This window comes from Coenobita brevimanus, chromosome 101 (genome assembly GCF_032717465.1).
Source record: "Coenobita brevimanus isolate Jiangsu-jjx chromosome 101, ASM3271746v2, whole genome shotgun sequence".
Lineage (NCBI taxonomy): Eukaryota > Metazoa > Arthropoda > Malacostraca > Decapoda > Coenobitidae > Coenobita > Coenobita brevimanus.
This window is the reverse complement of record NC_137054.1, coordinates 7,953,485-7,971,088: the sequence shown is the minus strand read 5'-3', so window position 1 is coordinate 7,971,088 and position 17,604 is coordinate 7,953,485. Positions and strand designations below refer to the sequence as shown.

Sequence of the window (17,604 nt, the reverse complement as noted above, 5' to 3'; positions counted from 1 at the left end):
ACACACACAAGTCAACGCACACGCACACTCACATTCAAGCGTACATGCTTGCACGCGCACGCACACACACACACACACACACACACACACACACACACACACACACACACACACACACACACACACACACACACACACACACACACACACACACACACACACCTACCACCATCAGTCTATCAGTCTGTCTGTCTCTACTTATCCTATTTGGTGCAGGAGAGAGCGGGGGAGGGAGGCAGAGTCTGGTAGAAGCAGCAGCACATCTCTCTGGCAGATTCCTTGCTACCTTCACGTTCTCGCCCCTCACCCCGCCTGACACCCTCAACTCTCTCCTGGCGGGTGAGTGGCAGCAAGAGATGTGCCAAGTTAGCTGTTGTTCATACTTAGGCTAAATTACAGTGACTGGGCTGACGTTCATGTCTTAAGAGAATTATCATCATCATCGTAAGACTATTTCCCACTTTTATATGCAAGATAGGCAAGATCCAGAAACAGGAGAGGCAAGGAAAAAGAGCATATATATATATATATATATATATATATATATATATATATATATATATATATTCACCCAGCCAGTTAAAACTAATTCACATGGTATAAAGATCTCTTATTCAGTTAGTATATGTGATGCATACTACTTCCTCTAAAAGTATGCTAGTACTGGACGTTGATAAATAAACAAATGTATACCAGTATATATGCAGTATATCTATATCTATATACTATATCTATTTATCTATCTGTCTATTTAGCTCTCTATCTATCTATTTATCTTCAATTATTCATTCATTTATTTACTTGAGGTTTAATCAGGTTTTGATCATTAATACCAGTATCTGGCAGTTGCACGTATCCAGTCCTATTGTTTGCGTGAGATCCTGATAATTAAGATCAGCATTATTCAAAGTTTTGTCCTGGTGAAATTTTCGAAGTATTCATCTCTTCTCATGTCACTGCAAAGGTTTTATTGCTGGTAAACCCTTTCTGTCCGATGACAAATTTTCAGTTTTTACTTATACTACCACACCTTTAGCAGTGAAGGGGATAATAAAGGCTATATTCAAGTCCTCCATATCAGAAACTCCAGAGTTAAACAAAAGCATGTTGTGACGCAATACGAAATGCGACATACGAGTGAAGACTCTGCTGTGACGGAGTAGGGAGTAGGCTAGCAGCAGGAGACAACCAACCGACAGCACCAAGCAGACCAAAAATCCGGCACATTTGAAAAGTTGCACTGCTGTCTAAGTTGTGAAAGGGCTGGTAAATGTGTCAAAAACAGTTTATAATGCAGGGTACGTTTTATAGTGGGTTCATGTGTCATCTACTTTGTTATCCAATGTGTTGATATGATGATACTGATGAGTGATTATCACAGTGTAGTCATGATAGATCATCTCTGGATTTTCTTTCAACTTATGTTTCTGAGTCATCTATGGGAGAGGAGATTTTCTTCCAAGTTGGAGATTTGAACCTAAGTTACATATTGCCAGAGTCTTTATTCAGAATTAATGTATCTGAGTCTACTAGTTTCTATTGGTTGTGGTAGTTTATTGTAGATATTGTTATTATAGTTTGCTTGCCTGGTTTTTATAGTTGCTTCATTTTCTGTGTCTGACTTTCAGCACAGACTTGACAGTTCATTCCACGAAGGCCAACTGTCCTACTGTGTACCTCACAACTTCATAATGTCACCTCCATTTCTGCACTAATACCCACCGTCAAGACTGAATACTGTCTCATGCATGACTAGTGTGATGGTATTAGCAGATGTATACTTACAACATATCGGTGGATTGTAGAAAAGCAGTTAAGTCTGTTATAATGAAATATAGAAAATCCGATTGGTCCCTACCCCAGCCTGGGACTGAATTCGCATTCTTTCACTCAGCAGTTCACTTTTCTATAGGTTTTGGCAGGAGTGGTGGGGCTGGTGTGTGATGATACAATTAACTCTTATTTCCTTTCCTGTCTCTACCGTGGCGCCCACAGGAGCACTAGGCGGAGGGTCTTGGGTGTTCCTGCGAGAATGCCGCGTGGCGCCGCCCCTGGTACTGTCCGCCCTCGGCTCCATTCTCCTCAGCATCCACCACGCCCACACCTACACTCCCGCAACGCCAGTCCTGCAGGCGAGGCAACAGGCACTTGTTAAGCTTAAAAAACTGAATAATTTATCCTTGACGTGGAGATATCTAAGTAATTACAGTAATTTGTCTTTCACATGCATGCATTGGATCATCAACTGCATTTCTTTTAATGCAGGAATAAATAACCAAAAACTGAGAGCACTTAAAACACACACACACACACACACACACACACACACACATGCCATAAGTATCCTTTAATTATTTTTTCCCCTCACGCAGTTTATTAACTTGCCTCCTCTAACCAGCTGGCGGGTGAGGAGGTACGATTGGATCCCGGAGCTGGCGTCATTCTGAGCGCTAGTGCCCACAGTCCATCCTGGAGAGGCGGTGGGAGGGAGGGGACTTTCTCGCACCCCCTCCCTGCTCTCACTCGCCCCGTCCTCGTCTCCCCACCACCACCTCGCACCCTGGTCTTCGTCTGGCTTCTAGCGTATGGTGTTCCCAGAGCACAGGTTTGTGCATTGGAATCTAGGTCCCTCAGCAGAGTGGGCTTGTTGAAAAAAAAAAAATCATAGCACTTCTTACATAGTTGTTTGATTTGCATATTACATCTTAACATTCCACATGTTATTAATATTAGTAAAAACACCCATTTGGCCATCCAAACTCTTCAGGTGGTGAGCGAGGCAGTGGATGAAGCGGTAAGGCAGGTGCTTGGGTCCTACGGCTCGGGTGCGGGTGTGGGTCTGCGGCTGTATCTGCGGCTTACGCTAGAGGTGGCCCGTCTCATGGCGATTGAGGACCCCGGGTACACCGCTATGGAGGCCGCCGTCACCGCCTTCAGGTAAGTGCATTCTGATGGTGGCGATGGTGATGGTGGCAGAAAAGAGGAGGAACGGGTGGAGTAGGTGGAGGAGGAAAAGGAAGAGATGTGATGATGATGATGATGATGAGGAGGAGGAGGAGAAGGAGAAAGAGAGGTAGGAGTAGATGGAAGAGGAAGAGGAAGAGAAGTGACGATGATGATGATGATGATGATGATGATGGTGATGATGTGGGGGGGCAGTAGGAGAAGTAGGAATAAGTGGAGGATGAAAAGGGAGAGAAATGATGATGATGATGATGATAATGATAATGATGATGATGGTGATGATGATGGAGAAGAGAAGGAAAAACAAGGCACTAACCAACAGAGAAATAAGTTAACATAACAGTTAATTTCTTTATACCCGTCATTCAGTTATATAAACAGATGTGCCATCGGTTTGTTAGGTAAAGGAAGCACTGTTGATTGCAATATGACTTTGTTGTATAATTCAACTGGCTACGTGAAGCTGGTTTTTCATGACTTGGCTTTGGGTTATTGTATTGACGATGTATGTCATGGAATGGAATGGTTAAACTCAGCTTTCCTTAATCCCTCCTTCAGTAGGGACTCTCCTAAGCCAAGTAAAACCGCATGGAAGCAGCAAGAAAAATTAGTGACATTATATCGAATGGTTGATTGTTTTTCTGTTGATTAATACTCCTTTTTCATCCTTTTTACCAACTTCCCATTTCTCTTCCGTTTTGTACTAACTTTTTTTTTTTAAACATACCACTAACTTTAAACTCACTGAAGCGTTCATCAGCATGCATGATCTGTAAACAAGTGGTTTTATTGCAGAAGTGTGCTTGTGCCTCGACTGCCCCCTGAGAGCCTAGGGGCCGTGGCCAGTGTGTTGGACCTCCTGCACCCTCCCGAGCACACCTCGCCTCTAGTGAGTTGACCAGCCAATCCGTCTATCTGTTTGTTTATCTATGTCTATCTGTACACACACAGACACACACAGACACACACACACACACACAGACACACAGACACACAGACACACACACACACGTATATATATATATATATATATATATATATATATATATATATATATATATATATACAGTATATGTTTTCTGTGTGTGTGTGTGTGTGTGTATTTTCATTTAATTGTCTACAAATACTGTCTGTTCATTAAGGGAAATCATTAAAGTTAATTGTAGCTCATAATTATGGCCTTGCAGCTATTTCCTTATTTGAAATTCATATGAAAAAGTCCTTAATAAGTTCAGTGTTTTGGCGAGATTATGGGTGTAATTTGTCTTGGCATCTCCTTTATTTATGTCATAGAAGTGTGGAATGATGTAAAGATCAAAATTATAATTTGAAAGTGATAAGTATTCTGACTGACGTTTCTGTTCGCATTTAGTCCAGATCTTTACTTTTCACTTCGCTTCTAATACTTGAAGTTATATCTCCCAACTCCCGCTTTCAACCTACCCACAGGAGACGCCACACCTGCGTGAGGTTAGGGCGGCGGAGCACGAGGTTAAGATGATGGGACTTAGAGTCATAAACAAGCAGGTGATACATTTGAGTTAAGAATATATGTATACGAATTGAATGTATTATTGCTAGGTAAATTAATAGATAAGATAAATTCCAATGTTCATCATTGTTAAAAAGAGATCTTGTATGTTTGAGGTTAGTCTTGTCTTGGAGATATTCATGTTCATTATACCTGAGTAGATTATGCTTAAAGAAAAGCACTTTGCCTAAGGTTATTTTCGTTGTTCTGCCATGCTGTAATGATTATCCAAATTTAAGGTTATTCTTGTGTTGGTACTGATACTCCACTGAACGTTGTTTTAGGTATTTTTATATTCATTTGAAAGTGCCTCAGGTCACCTTTAGCTTAAAAAGATGTCTCAAACTACTTGTATATCTATTGTCAGATTCCTATTGCCAGACTTCATCAAGAGTGACTGCGACGGAGGTGCTTCTAAGCCTCTGTCGTCACTAATCTTTACTCCCTATAGTTAGACGTACTTTATTAACAAATTCAAGCTGATTTAAACTGTTCCTCTCCTGTAATTAAAACACGATTATATGAAACATACTTCCTTCCTATGGCAGATTCTTCAGTGCTGTTTTAAGACTTAAAGTAGACATGTATGAGGAAGACACGGTCTTTCATACCCAGCTTAAAGCAAAATGTTGGACTGATGATGAATTTCTAAAAACTGTTTTTCTTTTGACAATCTGATATAGTTTTTTTTAAGTCATGTGTGAAGGTTATTATTTAAGGTTAAGTTTTTATGAAGAAAATAAAGCAACGGTTGTAATATTAATAGAGAAATATTTTATTGAACTATGCAGAGTAAATTGGTAGTCTGTCATCGAGTTTCCCCGAATCCATAACTCTGTCCTAACAGCTTTATATGAATTTGTATCTGTATCCATCAGCCTGTGTCACATCTACCATAGAGCAGGACCTTCTCAGAGGGGGTGTTATAGCTTGGAATTGTACGCATGCTGACTAAACACAAATCGGGAAATGATGAGTGAACTGAAAGCAGTATAGCCTACGTGAAAGTCGAAGTATTGTTTTTGATGTTTTTGTGTGTCAGAATCATTATTTGTTATCGGTATGAACTAACAGGGTATGAATATATATCAGCATGTAAGCTGTAACATCTGTTTTAAATGCTTCCCACGGCTTGGGTTTTGCACTCAGATTTGGGGCACATGCAAACTATGAGGGAAACGCATTACCAATGAGTTTCCATGACTTCACAGCTTTATCTGCATCATTGCACTGTTGTTACATAGTGTCATACTGGGAAACGTTTTATTGGTTAACCCCATCGTTGCAGGAGGCAATGGTGAACAAAATCTTTTGGATGCAGGAAATTTGAAAGGAAAAACATCTTTATACTGAAGAGATTTATATATATTTCCGCAGACATCCATTTACAAAGTCTAATATCTCTACCTCTCAACTCAGTACAGCCATCTCCATAAATCAAGATCTATCTACAATCAGTGAATGGGGACAAAACAACCTTGTCTCTTTTAATGCTAGTAAAACTAAATATATTCAGTTTACTAATAGACAGATATTGCCTGATTCGTACATTACCTTCAGTGCTACTAATATTCCCATCTCCAAAAGTATTGAAATTCTTGGTGTCTCACTTAACAGTGCCCTCAGCTGGACCTCTCATGTCAGATCACTTGCTAAAACCGCCTCAAAGAAACTTGGATTATTGTACAGAGTCCGTAACTTCTTCACCGATGAGCAGTTAGCTATAATTTATAAGAGTCATGTGCGCTCTCAGCTTGAATATCGCTCACCCTTGTGGAATGGTTGTGGAGAGGTTGCATTAAGACAACTAGACAAAATTCAGAATAAAGCTGTTAGAATCATTAACAACCCTGCCATTACATATAAACTACCTCCCCTGCAAGTAAGAAGGAATGTTGCCTCCCTTGCATTATTTTACTGATATTTTTTTGGCAAATGCTCAGACGAAGTTGCGTCCATGGTGCCACCTCTCCATGCCTTCCCTCGTGCTACACGGGCATCTGGTAGCGCTCATGACTGGAATGTCACTCAACCATATTGCAGAACTTCTGCCTATCAGAATTCTTTCATTCCCCGAACTGCATCTCTCTGGAACTCGCTTCCCCAGAGTTGTTTTCCTCCAAATTTCAACCTACAACTGTTCAAGTCTAACTGTTACAGATGTTTTATGAACAGAGGACACCAGTAATCTGGTGTATGGATTTTTTTTTTTCTCCATTTGTTTTTCCTTCCTCCGTTCTGTTATTTGGAAAAAAAAAAAAAAAAAAAAAAAAAAAAGGACTTACCACAAATCATGGCTTGCAGGTTGAGGCGGTGGAGAATGTGGTGCGAGAACTAGGCTCCTGGGGCTGCGTGGTAGTGGTAGGGCCGCCTCGATCCGGCAAATCCACCGCCATCGCCGCCGCCATCAGGTGAATTAACATTAAACACTGAGTGCTCGAAGAGTGTGAGGAGGGTCCCCGATTTTTGACGAGCGCTGATGGAATAGCTGAAGTTGTCATATGTGTTCAGCCTGCATCCCACATTACAGAGTGTAGTCAGCAGCGTTACAGAGTGGTTAGACGTGTTCTGTTATTGACACTTGCTTCAGAAATTATAAACAACTGGATGCTTGTCCACACCTTGGCTCTCCTCATTTTTAATCATACGGCTGTTTCAGACTCTTCCAGCGACAGAATATGCCCCTCGCCTCCACCTCCCGCCAGCACACGCCGTCCACAGGTTACAAGTCCACGCAGAGGAGGACGCCGCCCCAGCAAACGCCTTCAGGGGGCCGAGTGTCCACCAGCAGGAGCGAGGAACAGGAGCGGGGATTGGCCAGCTCCGTTCCCAGCACAGGCCAGGGCGACACCATCACTGTGGACGAGGTGGATGAGTCCAATATTGAGGTGCTCAGTTCAGGAAGACAGCTGGTGGATCGACATGTGTATAAGCTACGACCAGAGGTACAAAAAAAAAAATAATAAACAAAAAATAAATTCCCTCTTCCTCCTCCGCCTCCTCCTCCTCATCATCGTCATTATCTGTTTGTGTTTGTTTACTGCAAGAACAAGATCTCTCATACCTTTGTTAATTTCTATACTCTGACCTATTATTTTTTAACCTGTTATCTGTATCCCACTATAACATACAATGGATATAAGTTAATAAAGAGATGTTAACGCGTCTAGTAATGATTACTTTCAGGCAATACTATTGTTCACCGATCACACTTAAGGAAAAATCCTTATTGTTTTATTTCCTTTTTTTCTCTGTATTAGTCAGGTTAAATGCTCTGGATCAGTAAAACTTTGGAGCAATAAATTTACTTTTAACTGTAATTGCCAAACTGTTTAGCTTCACAGAACTGTGTAAACACTACAAACAAAAATTAAAATTTTGTTAATACTGTACAAGACTTTTTACAAACTGTTGTAAAGATGGTATACTATATAATATATATGTTTCATGTATTGTACATTATGAAATGCAGAAAACTGACTGATTATTTGAGTCACAAAAAATGTCACTTTCACAGAGCTACACCCAAACTCGCCTTCTGGGCACTGCCACACAGGATGGTCTCTTGCCCTGCTTGCTTCGACGCCTTGCCACCAAGTCCATCCACAGGTGAGATCGTCATCATCATCATCATCTATCACCATCATCAGTTATGCTTAAGCTAAATTGTTATCAGCATCATTATCTTTATTGTCGTCTTATCCCTGACACTCCCTCTCTCTCATCCTCTCCTTCATATACTTTCACCCTCTCCTTCTCCACTTTCCTCACATACTCCGTCACTCTTTCACTGCGTCACCTTCAGCGTGGTGGTAGTGTCGGGGTCGAGGGGAGGACACTGCCTGGCCAGACTGAAGGACCTCCCGGGGACACTGCTGCTAGACTCCCTTCAGGCTCTCCCGCCCAACCCCAACCTCACCTTCGTCGTAGAGGTAATTAGTATGTAGGTGGAGTTACAGGTAGATGGAGAGAGAGGCTGAATCACAGAAAGACAGGGAGAGGTTAATTCATGGATATCCTGAGAGGCTGATTCACAGGTAGACAGAGGTAGGTAGGCTGGTTCATAAGCAGATAGAGGTAGGTAGGAGATTCTTAGGTACACAAAAAGACATAGGTTGATTCACAGATAAGCAGAGGTAGGTAAGTTGATTAACATGTATATAGAGGTAGGTAGGTAGGTTGATTCATAGGTATACAGTGGCAGGCAGGATGATTTACAGTTAGAAAGACGGACAGGAAGGTTGATCTGTCGGTAGGTTAATGCATAGCTGGGTCTTTGACGCTCTGAAGTATCGCAGGTAAGGGATTACGGTTGATGAGCCTTGGGGCATTAGCAAGATCGTTGCCGGAGCGAGCAAAGGGTCGGTCAGGCCGTGGATCGAGCAGGGCTGTGACGGGACAGTGAAGGATGTAGTGGCAGAGGGGCTCATCAGACTGCGTTAGACAGTGCGGGCACGGCTCAGGAGCAAGTCCTGCATCCTGGCGATAGCAGAGGAAACCCAGGCGCAGACACCGGAGTTAGGAGTGCCGTGGGGTACAACAAGCGGTTCGTAAAATGAAGCTGTGGCATACAAGGCTGCGGACCGAGAACCCTCCGGGCAACCTTTGGCTTTAAACAGAGGTTTCATTTGCCCTTGTCTGGAGTACAACTCTCATGTATGTGCAAGGAGCTCTTCTCAGCAGGATGGAGACTAAGGTTCTTCTTCTCATTAACTCTTATTCTCTTGGTGGCTCCCTTCAACCTCCGTCTCTTCGCCGCACTGTTGCATCTTTATCTCTTTTCTGATGCTACTTCAATGGTCATTCCTCTTTTGAACTGTCTGTTTGATTCCCTCCTTCATTACTGCGGGCGCGTAGCACCGTCCTGGCAACAAACTCTCACCCATTTTCTGTCCAGCTGTAATGCAAGAATTAACAACCGATACTCCCAGTCCTTCATGTATGCAACAAGTCAAAAAGGTCACCTCTGAAGCTGTCTTCCACTGACTGTATTTCCTTCTGCCTGTGGCTTCCAGTCTGCTAGACGCAGTACGTCTATGCAGCTCAGAATGAACGGATCTCTTTGTTGTTTTTTTCCTTGGAGGGAAGAACCTTGTGGGCTTCTTGTCTTTGGTTCCTTCTTCCTTGCATAGAAAACTGCAGTTGGGGACCTGGATATAACATCGGTGTTCTGATTCGTATTCTTGGCCTTTGCAAAAATTGGATTTTCTGCATTAATAACTCTCGTATAGTTTCATACAAACCCCGTTCTGCTCTTCAGAATACCACAGATGAACAACTTTACAGGTGTGCAGCATGCAAGAGGTGCCTGCTTGGGTGCTTGGACGGGCCGGGGTGGTTCAACTCGATCCCCAGACCCTCTCCCAGCCCACCCTCCTGCCTGAGCCCGATATCCTACCGCCCACGCCCGCCACAGACCGCCCTAGTGAGAGCAGCTCCACGCCCACAAGTCTCAGGTTCGTTTTAAGGTGGCATAGGAGACTTCGTAACACCTTTTCCTTAGCTACATATTTTGCTGATTTTACCTTAATATTCTTGGGTACGCTGTTTATATCGTTTTAATTACCACATAGTTTCCGTTATTAATGTAAAAGATAAATATTGAGATATAATCTGCAAAATCTAAACAGAGATGTTATGATAAATCCAAAGTCACTTCAATATGACCTTCAGTGTCCCCAGCACACCCATCGCCCGTAGAGAAGACCCGCCTACGCCCTCAGCCCTCATGGAGTACCTTCAGTATCGTCTCTTACACCCTCTCCTGCAGCTGCTGTGTGAGGGGACTGATTCCTGGCCTCACGTCGCCGTCATTGATGTGGTGAGTCTCCCCTGGGCTGAGCGGAAAATAATAAACTTACACTCAGATCCCTATCGTAAATATTTATTCAGATATATCAAGAAAAAAATAATAGATTATGTCGTTAAGAAAAAGAGCTCAGACAGGTTAAAACTGGTAAGATGGTACTAATGTTAAATGGAACTCTGGAGAATGTTATAGAGCAGGAACGACAACGGGAGCGTGTAGATTGTAGGAAACATTATGAGAGCCATAGCACAAGCTTCTCACTTCCTGTCCTCCATGTCTTCCTCTCGTCACGGTAACTCTTCTTCCTCTCACTCTTATTCTCGCATTTCCACTTTCACTCTCGTAATCTCTTCCCCTCCCCTTTTCCTCCTCTCAATCTCACTTTCACACCCAGATAAAGCAAGTGGAAAGCCTGCGAGAGAGAAAGAGCGAGGGATTGTGCGTGGAGAGCTTAGGAGACATTATACAAGCCACATCCCAGGCCGCTCGCTCTCTCGCCACTCCCATCCTCCTGCCGCAGCTCCGTCAGGCCCTCGACACAACTCTTGCCAGGGTAGCGTCTGAGGCCCTTCTGGACACCCCGCTCCTTCAGGGTAAAGATGTCACCCATGTTAACCCTTTCACCAGAGGGACGATTTTTTCATCTCATCCTGTGGGCGAGTGAGTGGGTGTGCGAGCCTGTGTGTAGGTGCTGATAATATTCATTGTAACTTATTGTGTATTTATGTTTGTGTGTGTGTGTGTGTGTGTGTGTGTGTGTGTGTGTGTGTGTGTGTGTGTGTGTGTGTGTGTGTGTGTGTGTGTGTGTGTGTGTTGATGTGTATTTTAGATTTACTGGAATAAAGATAGACAGCGAAAAGACAACACCATACATACTTGTTTTGACAGTGTTGGAAGGTGTGCAGGGCGGCGAGGGTGCGGTGTGGGATCAGAGGTGGAATGCTGCCTCTTCCTCCTGGCGCCCATGGACCCCCACCACTACCCCCACCCCCAGCCCAAGTCCCTCCACCGCCCACACACCACACCCACACCATACGCCCAACGCAGAGACACACAGGTTCACGTGGTTCATAGAGAGGATGATGAATGTGAGTACTGAAGTTAGCAAAAAGTAACTTCTCTCTCTTCCCTAATTGCATCTAGGTGTTTTTCTAGCTATTTGTTACCAGACGGCTAATCCTAAATATTAGCAGGGTGATTACAATAAAAAAACATTCAACCATGTCGTTTTAAATTGGAAGCTGACTCGTACAGCTGATGAGTGTATTACTAAAGTTTCTGTGCACTAATTTTTGGATGGTTAATCTATTTGGATGCGGTGCGTGGTTAGCCTATTGTGGTCGGTGGCGGCGCCCATCATCCACTCACTTAGTGTAGTTGCAAGGTTTCTCTTCCTTCGCTTGGTAGATATTATGGTAAGTTAATTGTTAGAAACAATGAATTTCTGCCTTTGAAAATAAGAATAGATGAGGAAGTTGTAATTAGAAAAAAAAAGTGTTGTTAATGAATTTAAAAGTCAGGTATTATAATATCATGTCTTATTTGTTTGCAGAAAGAGGTACCTGTAGTGGTAATGGGAAGGCCTGGGAGCGGGAAGACTATCACGACACTGAAGGCACTTGGTTCTTTCCAGTCATGGGTTAGTAGCACGCCAACACACACTTCCAGGAAACCTTTGGTACTGCCTGCAAACCGAAAGTATCGGGCAGAGTCAGTTCGTATTGTCTGCTGTAGTCACGACTACATGACTTACCTTCACATAAGTAGCTGATCTGTATGTGCGTGTACTGTACTTCTGCAGTAACTGTTCACACTAAGGGAGTTGAGACGATTCATATCAAGATCAGTCGACTGCAATCAATTACGGCAGAGCCCATTTTCTTGCGACTTATTGAGGGTCAGTAGCAGTGATATCATCATCATGCAACTAGGAGTTAAAAGTTTTATATCCGAGCTGCCAGCTTTCTATGATCTGTTGATCGGAAGCCCTGAGATCATGTCATGATCCCACACCTTCACTTGTGATATCTATAAGACAAAGTTGTAATTCGCTGCCATTTCACAATTACCTGACAGTTATGTGTATCATATGTACTTAGTCATAACGAACGTTATATTTACTTACTTACACTATACCAAGCACAGTCTACCCTGTCTTGACCTTGCATCACCCAGCCTGATCTGCCCTGCCCCAACAGAGGACGGTGAAGGTGCGAGTGACCCCTGCTATGACATCTGATGACCTTGAGAGGGCAGTGCTGGGGCAGGTCGCTCGGGTCGCCCATGACACGCTAGCCCCACCCACGCCCACCATACTGTGTCTCGATGATGTGGGCGGCCTTCCGGTGAGTGGGCAAGCGGGCGGAGAGGAGTGAGGGGAAAGGAATGGGGGAGCATGGAGATGGAGGACGGGGGGGAGAATAAAACGAATAAACGAGTATGGTGATGGAGAAAGGAAGAGAGGGAGATATAGGGTGATGAAGAGGGAGAGAGAAGGTAAAAGGGATAGGGAGGTGAAAGAGAGTGAAAGGGAGAGAAAAGAAGTTATCTAGGGACGATATAGGGGGAAAGAGCAGGAGGGAGAGAGGGACAAAAGAACGGTACAATAAGGAGAGGGCGGCAAAAGAGGGAAAGGGAAGTAGAAAAGGAATAAGATTATATACAGAATATAGATGGTAGGTAGATGGAATAGCCGACAGCAGGTCTAATAAACAGACAAGCTCATCAACTGTCTCTTTTTGGCCTGCCTAGTGCTATACCTTTCTTAGTATTACAGTACACACACACACACACACACGCACACACACACACACACACACACACACACATTTTATTATTAAGTATCTCTTAAGTAAGCTTGGACGTTGTTGGATGGACACAAGTCAAGAGTGAGAGCAGTGGAAATGAGTTATTTAAGAGAAGCCTGTGGAGTCACATGGAGAGACAGGCTGACGAATGAGGATATAAAGGAGTGTTGTGGTGTTGATGTGGATGTGATAGGAAGCGTTATGAGGAACACACTGAGGTGGTTTGGCCATGTGGAGAGGATGGAGGGTGAAAGACTGACGAAGAGAGTGTATGTGAGTGAGGTGGAGGGGGAAAGAGGGAGGGGGAGGCCTAGGATGAGATGGAGGGATGGGGTGGAGAGGTATATGAGAGAGGGGGGTGTGAGTTGGGAGCAGGGGAGTGAAATGGCGGGGGACAGGGCGACTTGGAGGCGATTTGTTTGTGGCCACCCCAAACGGGATTGAGGCGTCTGGCAATAGACAGATAGATCTCTTCCTTCTTATATAGTGAGAGAATGGGTATTTTGGCGTTGGCCTGACAGCATCTCGTACTATCATAATTTAGTCATCTTGTTTATGTACGAGTACATTACTCAATAAGTTGCAGTAATGGAAACTGTGGTACGATTATGTTGTTGCTGATGATGACTGTGATGATGATAACAATGACAATGAGAATGACGATGACTATAAGGTCCCCAGCCCCTTTTTCATCACTCTCTGCTAACGAAGGCTTGGTACCACAACAGGAGTGCTCGGCGCCTGGCAGGTACTTGAGAGGACTGGGTGAGGACAGGGGGATCTACGATGCTACCAGGAGGGCTCGCTGGATGAACCTCACTAACCTCTGTAAGTCATTCAGTTATTCATTCCCGATTACTACTTCATTCCTCAGGACCGGTTCCGGGTACATGTGATACCAAGCCACCGATTACCCCTCCACCCTTCCGTTTCTAGGGAGGAAAAATTTATAATATGTTAGACTTTATTGCGTCAGAAATTCTGTTCAGATCAAATTGTAGAGGAATTATAAAGCAAAATAATCGTATTGTGTGTGATATAGGTCTTAGTACGAACCAGGGTCACCGGGGACAAACAAACAGGGACTGCTGATAGAAAAGTCTATTGAAATATATTATAGTGTGAGCTTGATTCCAAAGTTCTATGCAAGACTTGAAATATGCTTGTAATGCAAAGTGTTCTACAAAGTTTGGCTCAGGTCAGGCGATTTTTCAGGCCAGGTCTAATGGAATATTTATACTCTTTTTTTTTGTGAGTAGTGTATATGTGCTTTTACTACTGATTCCTTACTATTGTTAATGCTTATATAAGTTTATTTAGCATTCGGTACAATGCAGGTGGGGTACCTTAGGGGGGGCCCCAAATATAATCCTGCTTAGGTCCCCTAGAAGGCTAGAACCGGCACTAGAGGTGTATAGTATGAAAGAGGACTACTGGGCCTTGGAAGCAGGCTGTGAAGCCTATGCCCAGAGACGGACACACACACACACACACACACACACATATATATATATATATATATATATATATATATATATATATATATATATATATATATATATATATTCCTTCATAAGCAGTGCAGGAAAGCAGGAATAGTTATGTTATTAGGAATTATAATTCCTTGTCTTTTCTTGCCTTCCTTTGTGTCTACCTGTTTTATTATATCGCTTGGAATAAAGAAGGAGAGATTCAGTAAAGTAGTAGGATTAACTAGTAGTAAGCAATGATACGCATGTAATGTACTGGTTCTACTTAATAGCGTAAACTAATGTAGTATTTATCTCAGTTTGGTACTGGTAATTTGTTAAGAACTCTTTCAGCTGGGATATGAAAAGATATTGCAGAAGTTATTGTTTATGGTCAGCAGCTGAAACTCCCCACTGTAAGATGTTAGTATACTTGTAATGAAGGTTATCAGAGTGAAAAATGATGAGACAGATCAGACTTTATGTGGCCAACCCAGTTACTGAATTAGTGTAATAACGTTGAATGTATGACCAAAGTAAAATGTGATGCTTGCATTTCGATTACATAATGATCATTTAACTAAAGCAGCGTGGAAAAAGAAGGTTACCTTAATATATAAAACGTTACCAAATACTTTTGAAATATCCTTAATACATCCCCCTTAAAGGAATGGAATGATATACAGTACAAGCATAGATAAAATGGATGAGTGAAAATAATGAAGTGTAACCAGTACTGAGATGCTCTTGGGTAATCACTGACTTGGGAGGAGTAAAATCAGTGCTTGGCCTTGTTACAATCATCATAGATAAATGGAAAAGCTGCTACTGAGGATTTTGTGAGTACAGTATTATAATAATAAAAAAAACAATTTTATCTTTTCTATCATTCAGTACCACGATACATATTGTTTTTAGAAGGTAGGGGACATAGATATAGCCATCAAAAAATATAATCAATTTTGGAAAGATGTATGACATTCTCTCTCTCTCTCTCTCTCTCTCTCTCTCTCTCTCTCTCTCTCTCTCTCTCTCTCTCTCTCTCACTCTCAAATTTTCCTTATTTCTCTCCATGCCTTTCCTGTGTTCTCTAAACCCCTCCTTTTCTTCCCCCTTTCTTGTCGTCCTTCTTATTAATCTTTCTTTCATTTTCTTTTATAATTCTTGTCTGTTCTCACTCTTGATTCTCAGATCTGGTGTGCGTGTGTACGATGGAGGAGAGTGGGCGTGTTTGTGAGGGCGGGGGTGGGTGGGGAGGGTGGGCGGTATATCATCTGGCTCAGGACGAGGATGTACCCGTGGCCGCCCTCACCGCCGCCCTCACCCCCATGTCGCCCCTTCAGTCCCACGCCCTCACAGCCCTCACTAACGCCACTCTTCTGCTGGCGGAGGTACTCTTCAAGTTGTACAAGTATTTAGCATTACCCCATACTCTAGTACAAGATAAGGATAATGATGATGATGATGATGAAAGTTTTTTATTCTAAAGCATATGTTGTAAGTCTGTATAAATGAGATGAAAAATAGGATCACATAATTTTTTGCATTGTTGTTTTGGGTACATACGTGACTGTTGAATGGGCTACCCGTGTGTGTGTGTGTGTGTGTGTGTGTGTGTGTGAAAAAATTAGTGTCTGTGAATTGCTTGACACTTTGTTGCAAAAATAAGGCATGAATTACACACACCAGACATACAGGTAGCGCTCTGCTTGTATGTGGAGGTGTATTACCTAGTACCTCAACCTGGAAAATTTAACCCCTTAACTATGGTGACGTGTTGCTTTAGCCCATTTTAACAGCCTCCACTGCCTCAATACCACAATTTGGGTATGTTCCTCACTTTCCTCCATAGTGTGTCATATAAAAGAGAATTGCCTATGGACGTAGCAGGGAAAAATATCAAACCAGTCTCATCCTAAGAATATTTACCAGCAAACATAAGAAAGAGACAGAAAAGGGGAAACATTAGGCGACCAGATTGATTTGTTTATTACACGTCTATAAATCTTAGCCAGATATAGATAGATAGATAGATAGATATAGATAGATAGATACACACACACACACACACACACACACACACACACACACACACACAATCAAACAGCGTTAAAAGGACCACTAGATTTGCAGCTGTTTGCTTTCCTCTATATTAGTTTGTACTTTCTCACTGGGATCCGCCGAAAGTGGTTAGCCGTGACAGTCGTGTATAGATTTTTCTCTGAATCATCGTATCCTATAGTAGTGTACTGTCATACCATCCTGCATCATCTAATCCTATATCATGCTATCCTTCATCTTGCATCAAGTTCCTCACTTTTATATTTGTCTTTCAGTTTTTCCAAGATGAACAAAGAGAGAGTCAGTCTTCCTATGACACTGGTTCTTCCTGCAAATGAAAGTATTAGTTACTACATGGAACTAATGGTAGGTTTAATTGTGAACCTCGTCCCTGTTTCATTTCATCTTGTCCTGTCGTCTTCCCCGTGCAGAGGTTGTTTCCGCTAGTGCGACGCCACCAGCAGCCATTCGTCCCCGCCAGTAAACAGGGGTTATGTGATGTATGGATGCTGTGTGCCATCTAATTCTGTCGTATTTTCCTGGCTCCTGTCATAGTTTTCTGTCAGCTTGTTTTGTATCTTGTCATCGTATCCTGTTAGAGTTTGTTTTGTATCCTGTCAATTAATCTTGTATTCTGTCACTGTCTTGTATCCTTTCCTCTTCTTCCTGCAGAGGATGCTACCGCTAGTGAGACGCCAGCAAGAGCCCTTCGCCCCTGCCAGCAAGCAGGTGTTGTTGTGGCGTGTGGCTGCCACCCTGAGAGTCGCCCTGGCCAGCCCCCCTCCCGCTACTGTCGCCTCGCCCCCCACGCCGCCCCCTCCTGCCGATGTCCTTACCATGTGGCTCCACGCTGTCACGTCCCACGCCATCCTGCCGCTGTGCTATGCCAAGGTTTGTTAGGGTTTTGCTGGATGTGGTCTTGAACTTACTGAAATAAGGAATGAATAGGAAAAGTCTGGACAG

At 43.0% G+C, this 17,604-nt stretch overlaps 1 protein-coding gene across 1 annotated transcript in view; it reads left to right on the top strand.

The window, feature by feature from the left end:
* The window catches only part of LOC145414909 (uncharacterized), a 129,492-nt gene that overhangs the window by 63,648 nt on the left and 48,240 nt on the right, over nt 1-17,604 (top strand). The window contains exons 41-59 of the mRNA XM_080284325.1: nt 217-339; nt 1,996-2,132; nt 2,399-2,605; nt 2,768-2,937; nt 3,760-3,853; nt 4,414-4,491; nt 6,800-6,906; nt 7,155-7,440; nt 8,013-8,104; nt 8,301-8,427; nt 9,782-9,951; nt 10,169-10,316; nt 10,699-10,897; nt 11,193-11,392; nt 11,857-11,943; nt 12,503-12,649; nt 13,840-13,939; nt 15,772-15,971; nt 17,314-17,532. Coding sequence (XP_080140451.1) covers nt 217-339; nt 1,996-2,132; nt 2,399-2,605; nt 2,768-2,937; nt 3,760-3,853; nt 4,414-4,491; nt 6,800-6,906; nt 7,155-7,440; nt 8,013-8,104; nt 8,301-8,427; nt 9,782-9,951; nt 10,169-10,316; nt 10,699-10,897; nt 11,193-11,392; nt 11,857-11,943; nt 12,503-12,649; nt 13,840-13,939; nt 15,772-15,971; nt 17,314-17,532 — 2,891 coding nt within the window. The remainder of the gene's footprint in view (nt 1-216; nt 340-1,995; nt 2,133-2,398; nt 2,606-2,767; nt 2,938-3,759; nt 3,854-4,413; nt 4,492-6,799; nt 6,907-7,154; nt 7,441-8,012; nt 8,105-8,300; nt 8,428-9,781; nt 9,952-10,168; nt 10,317-10,698; nt 10,898-11,192; nt 11,393-11,856; nt 11,944-12,502; nt 12,650-13,839; nt 13,940-15,771; nt 15,972-17,313; nt 17,533-17,604) is intronic.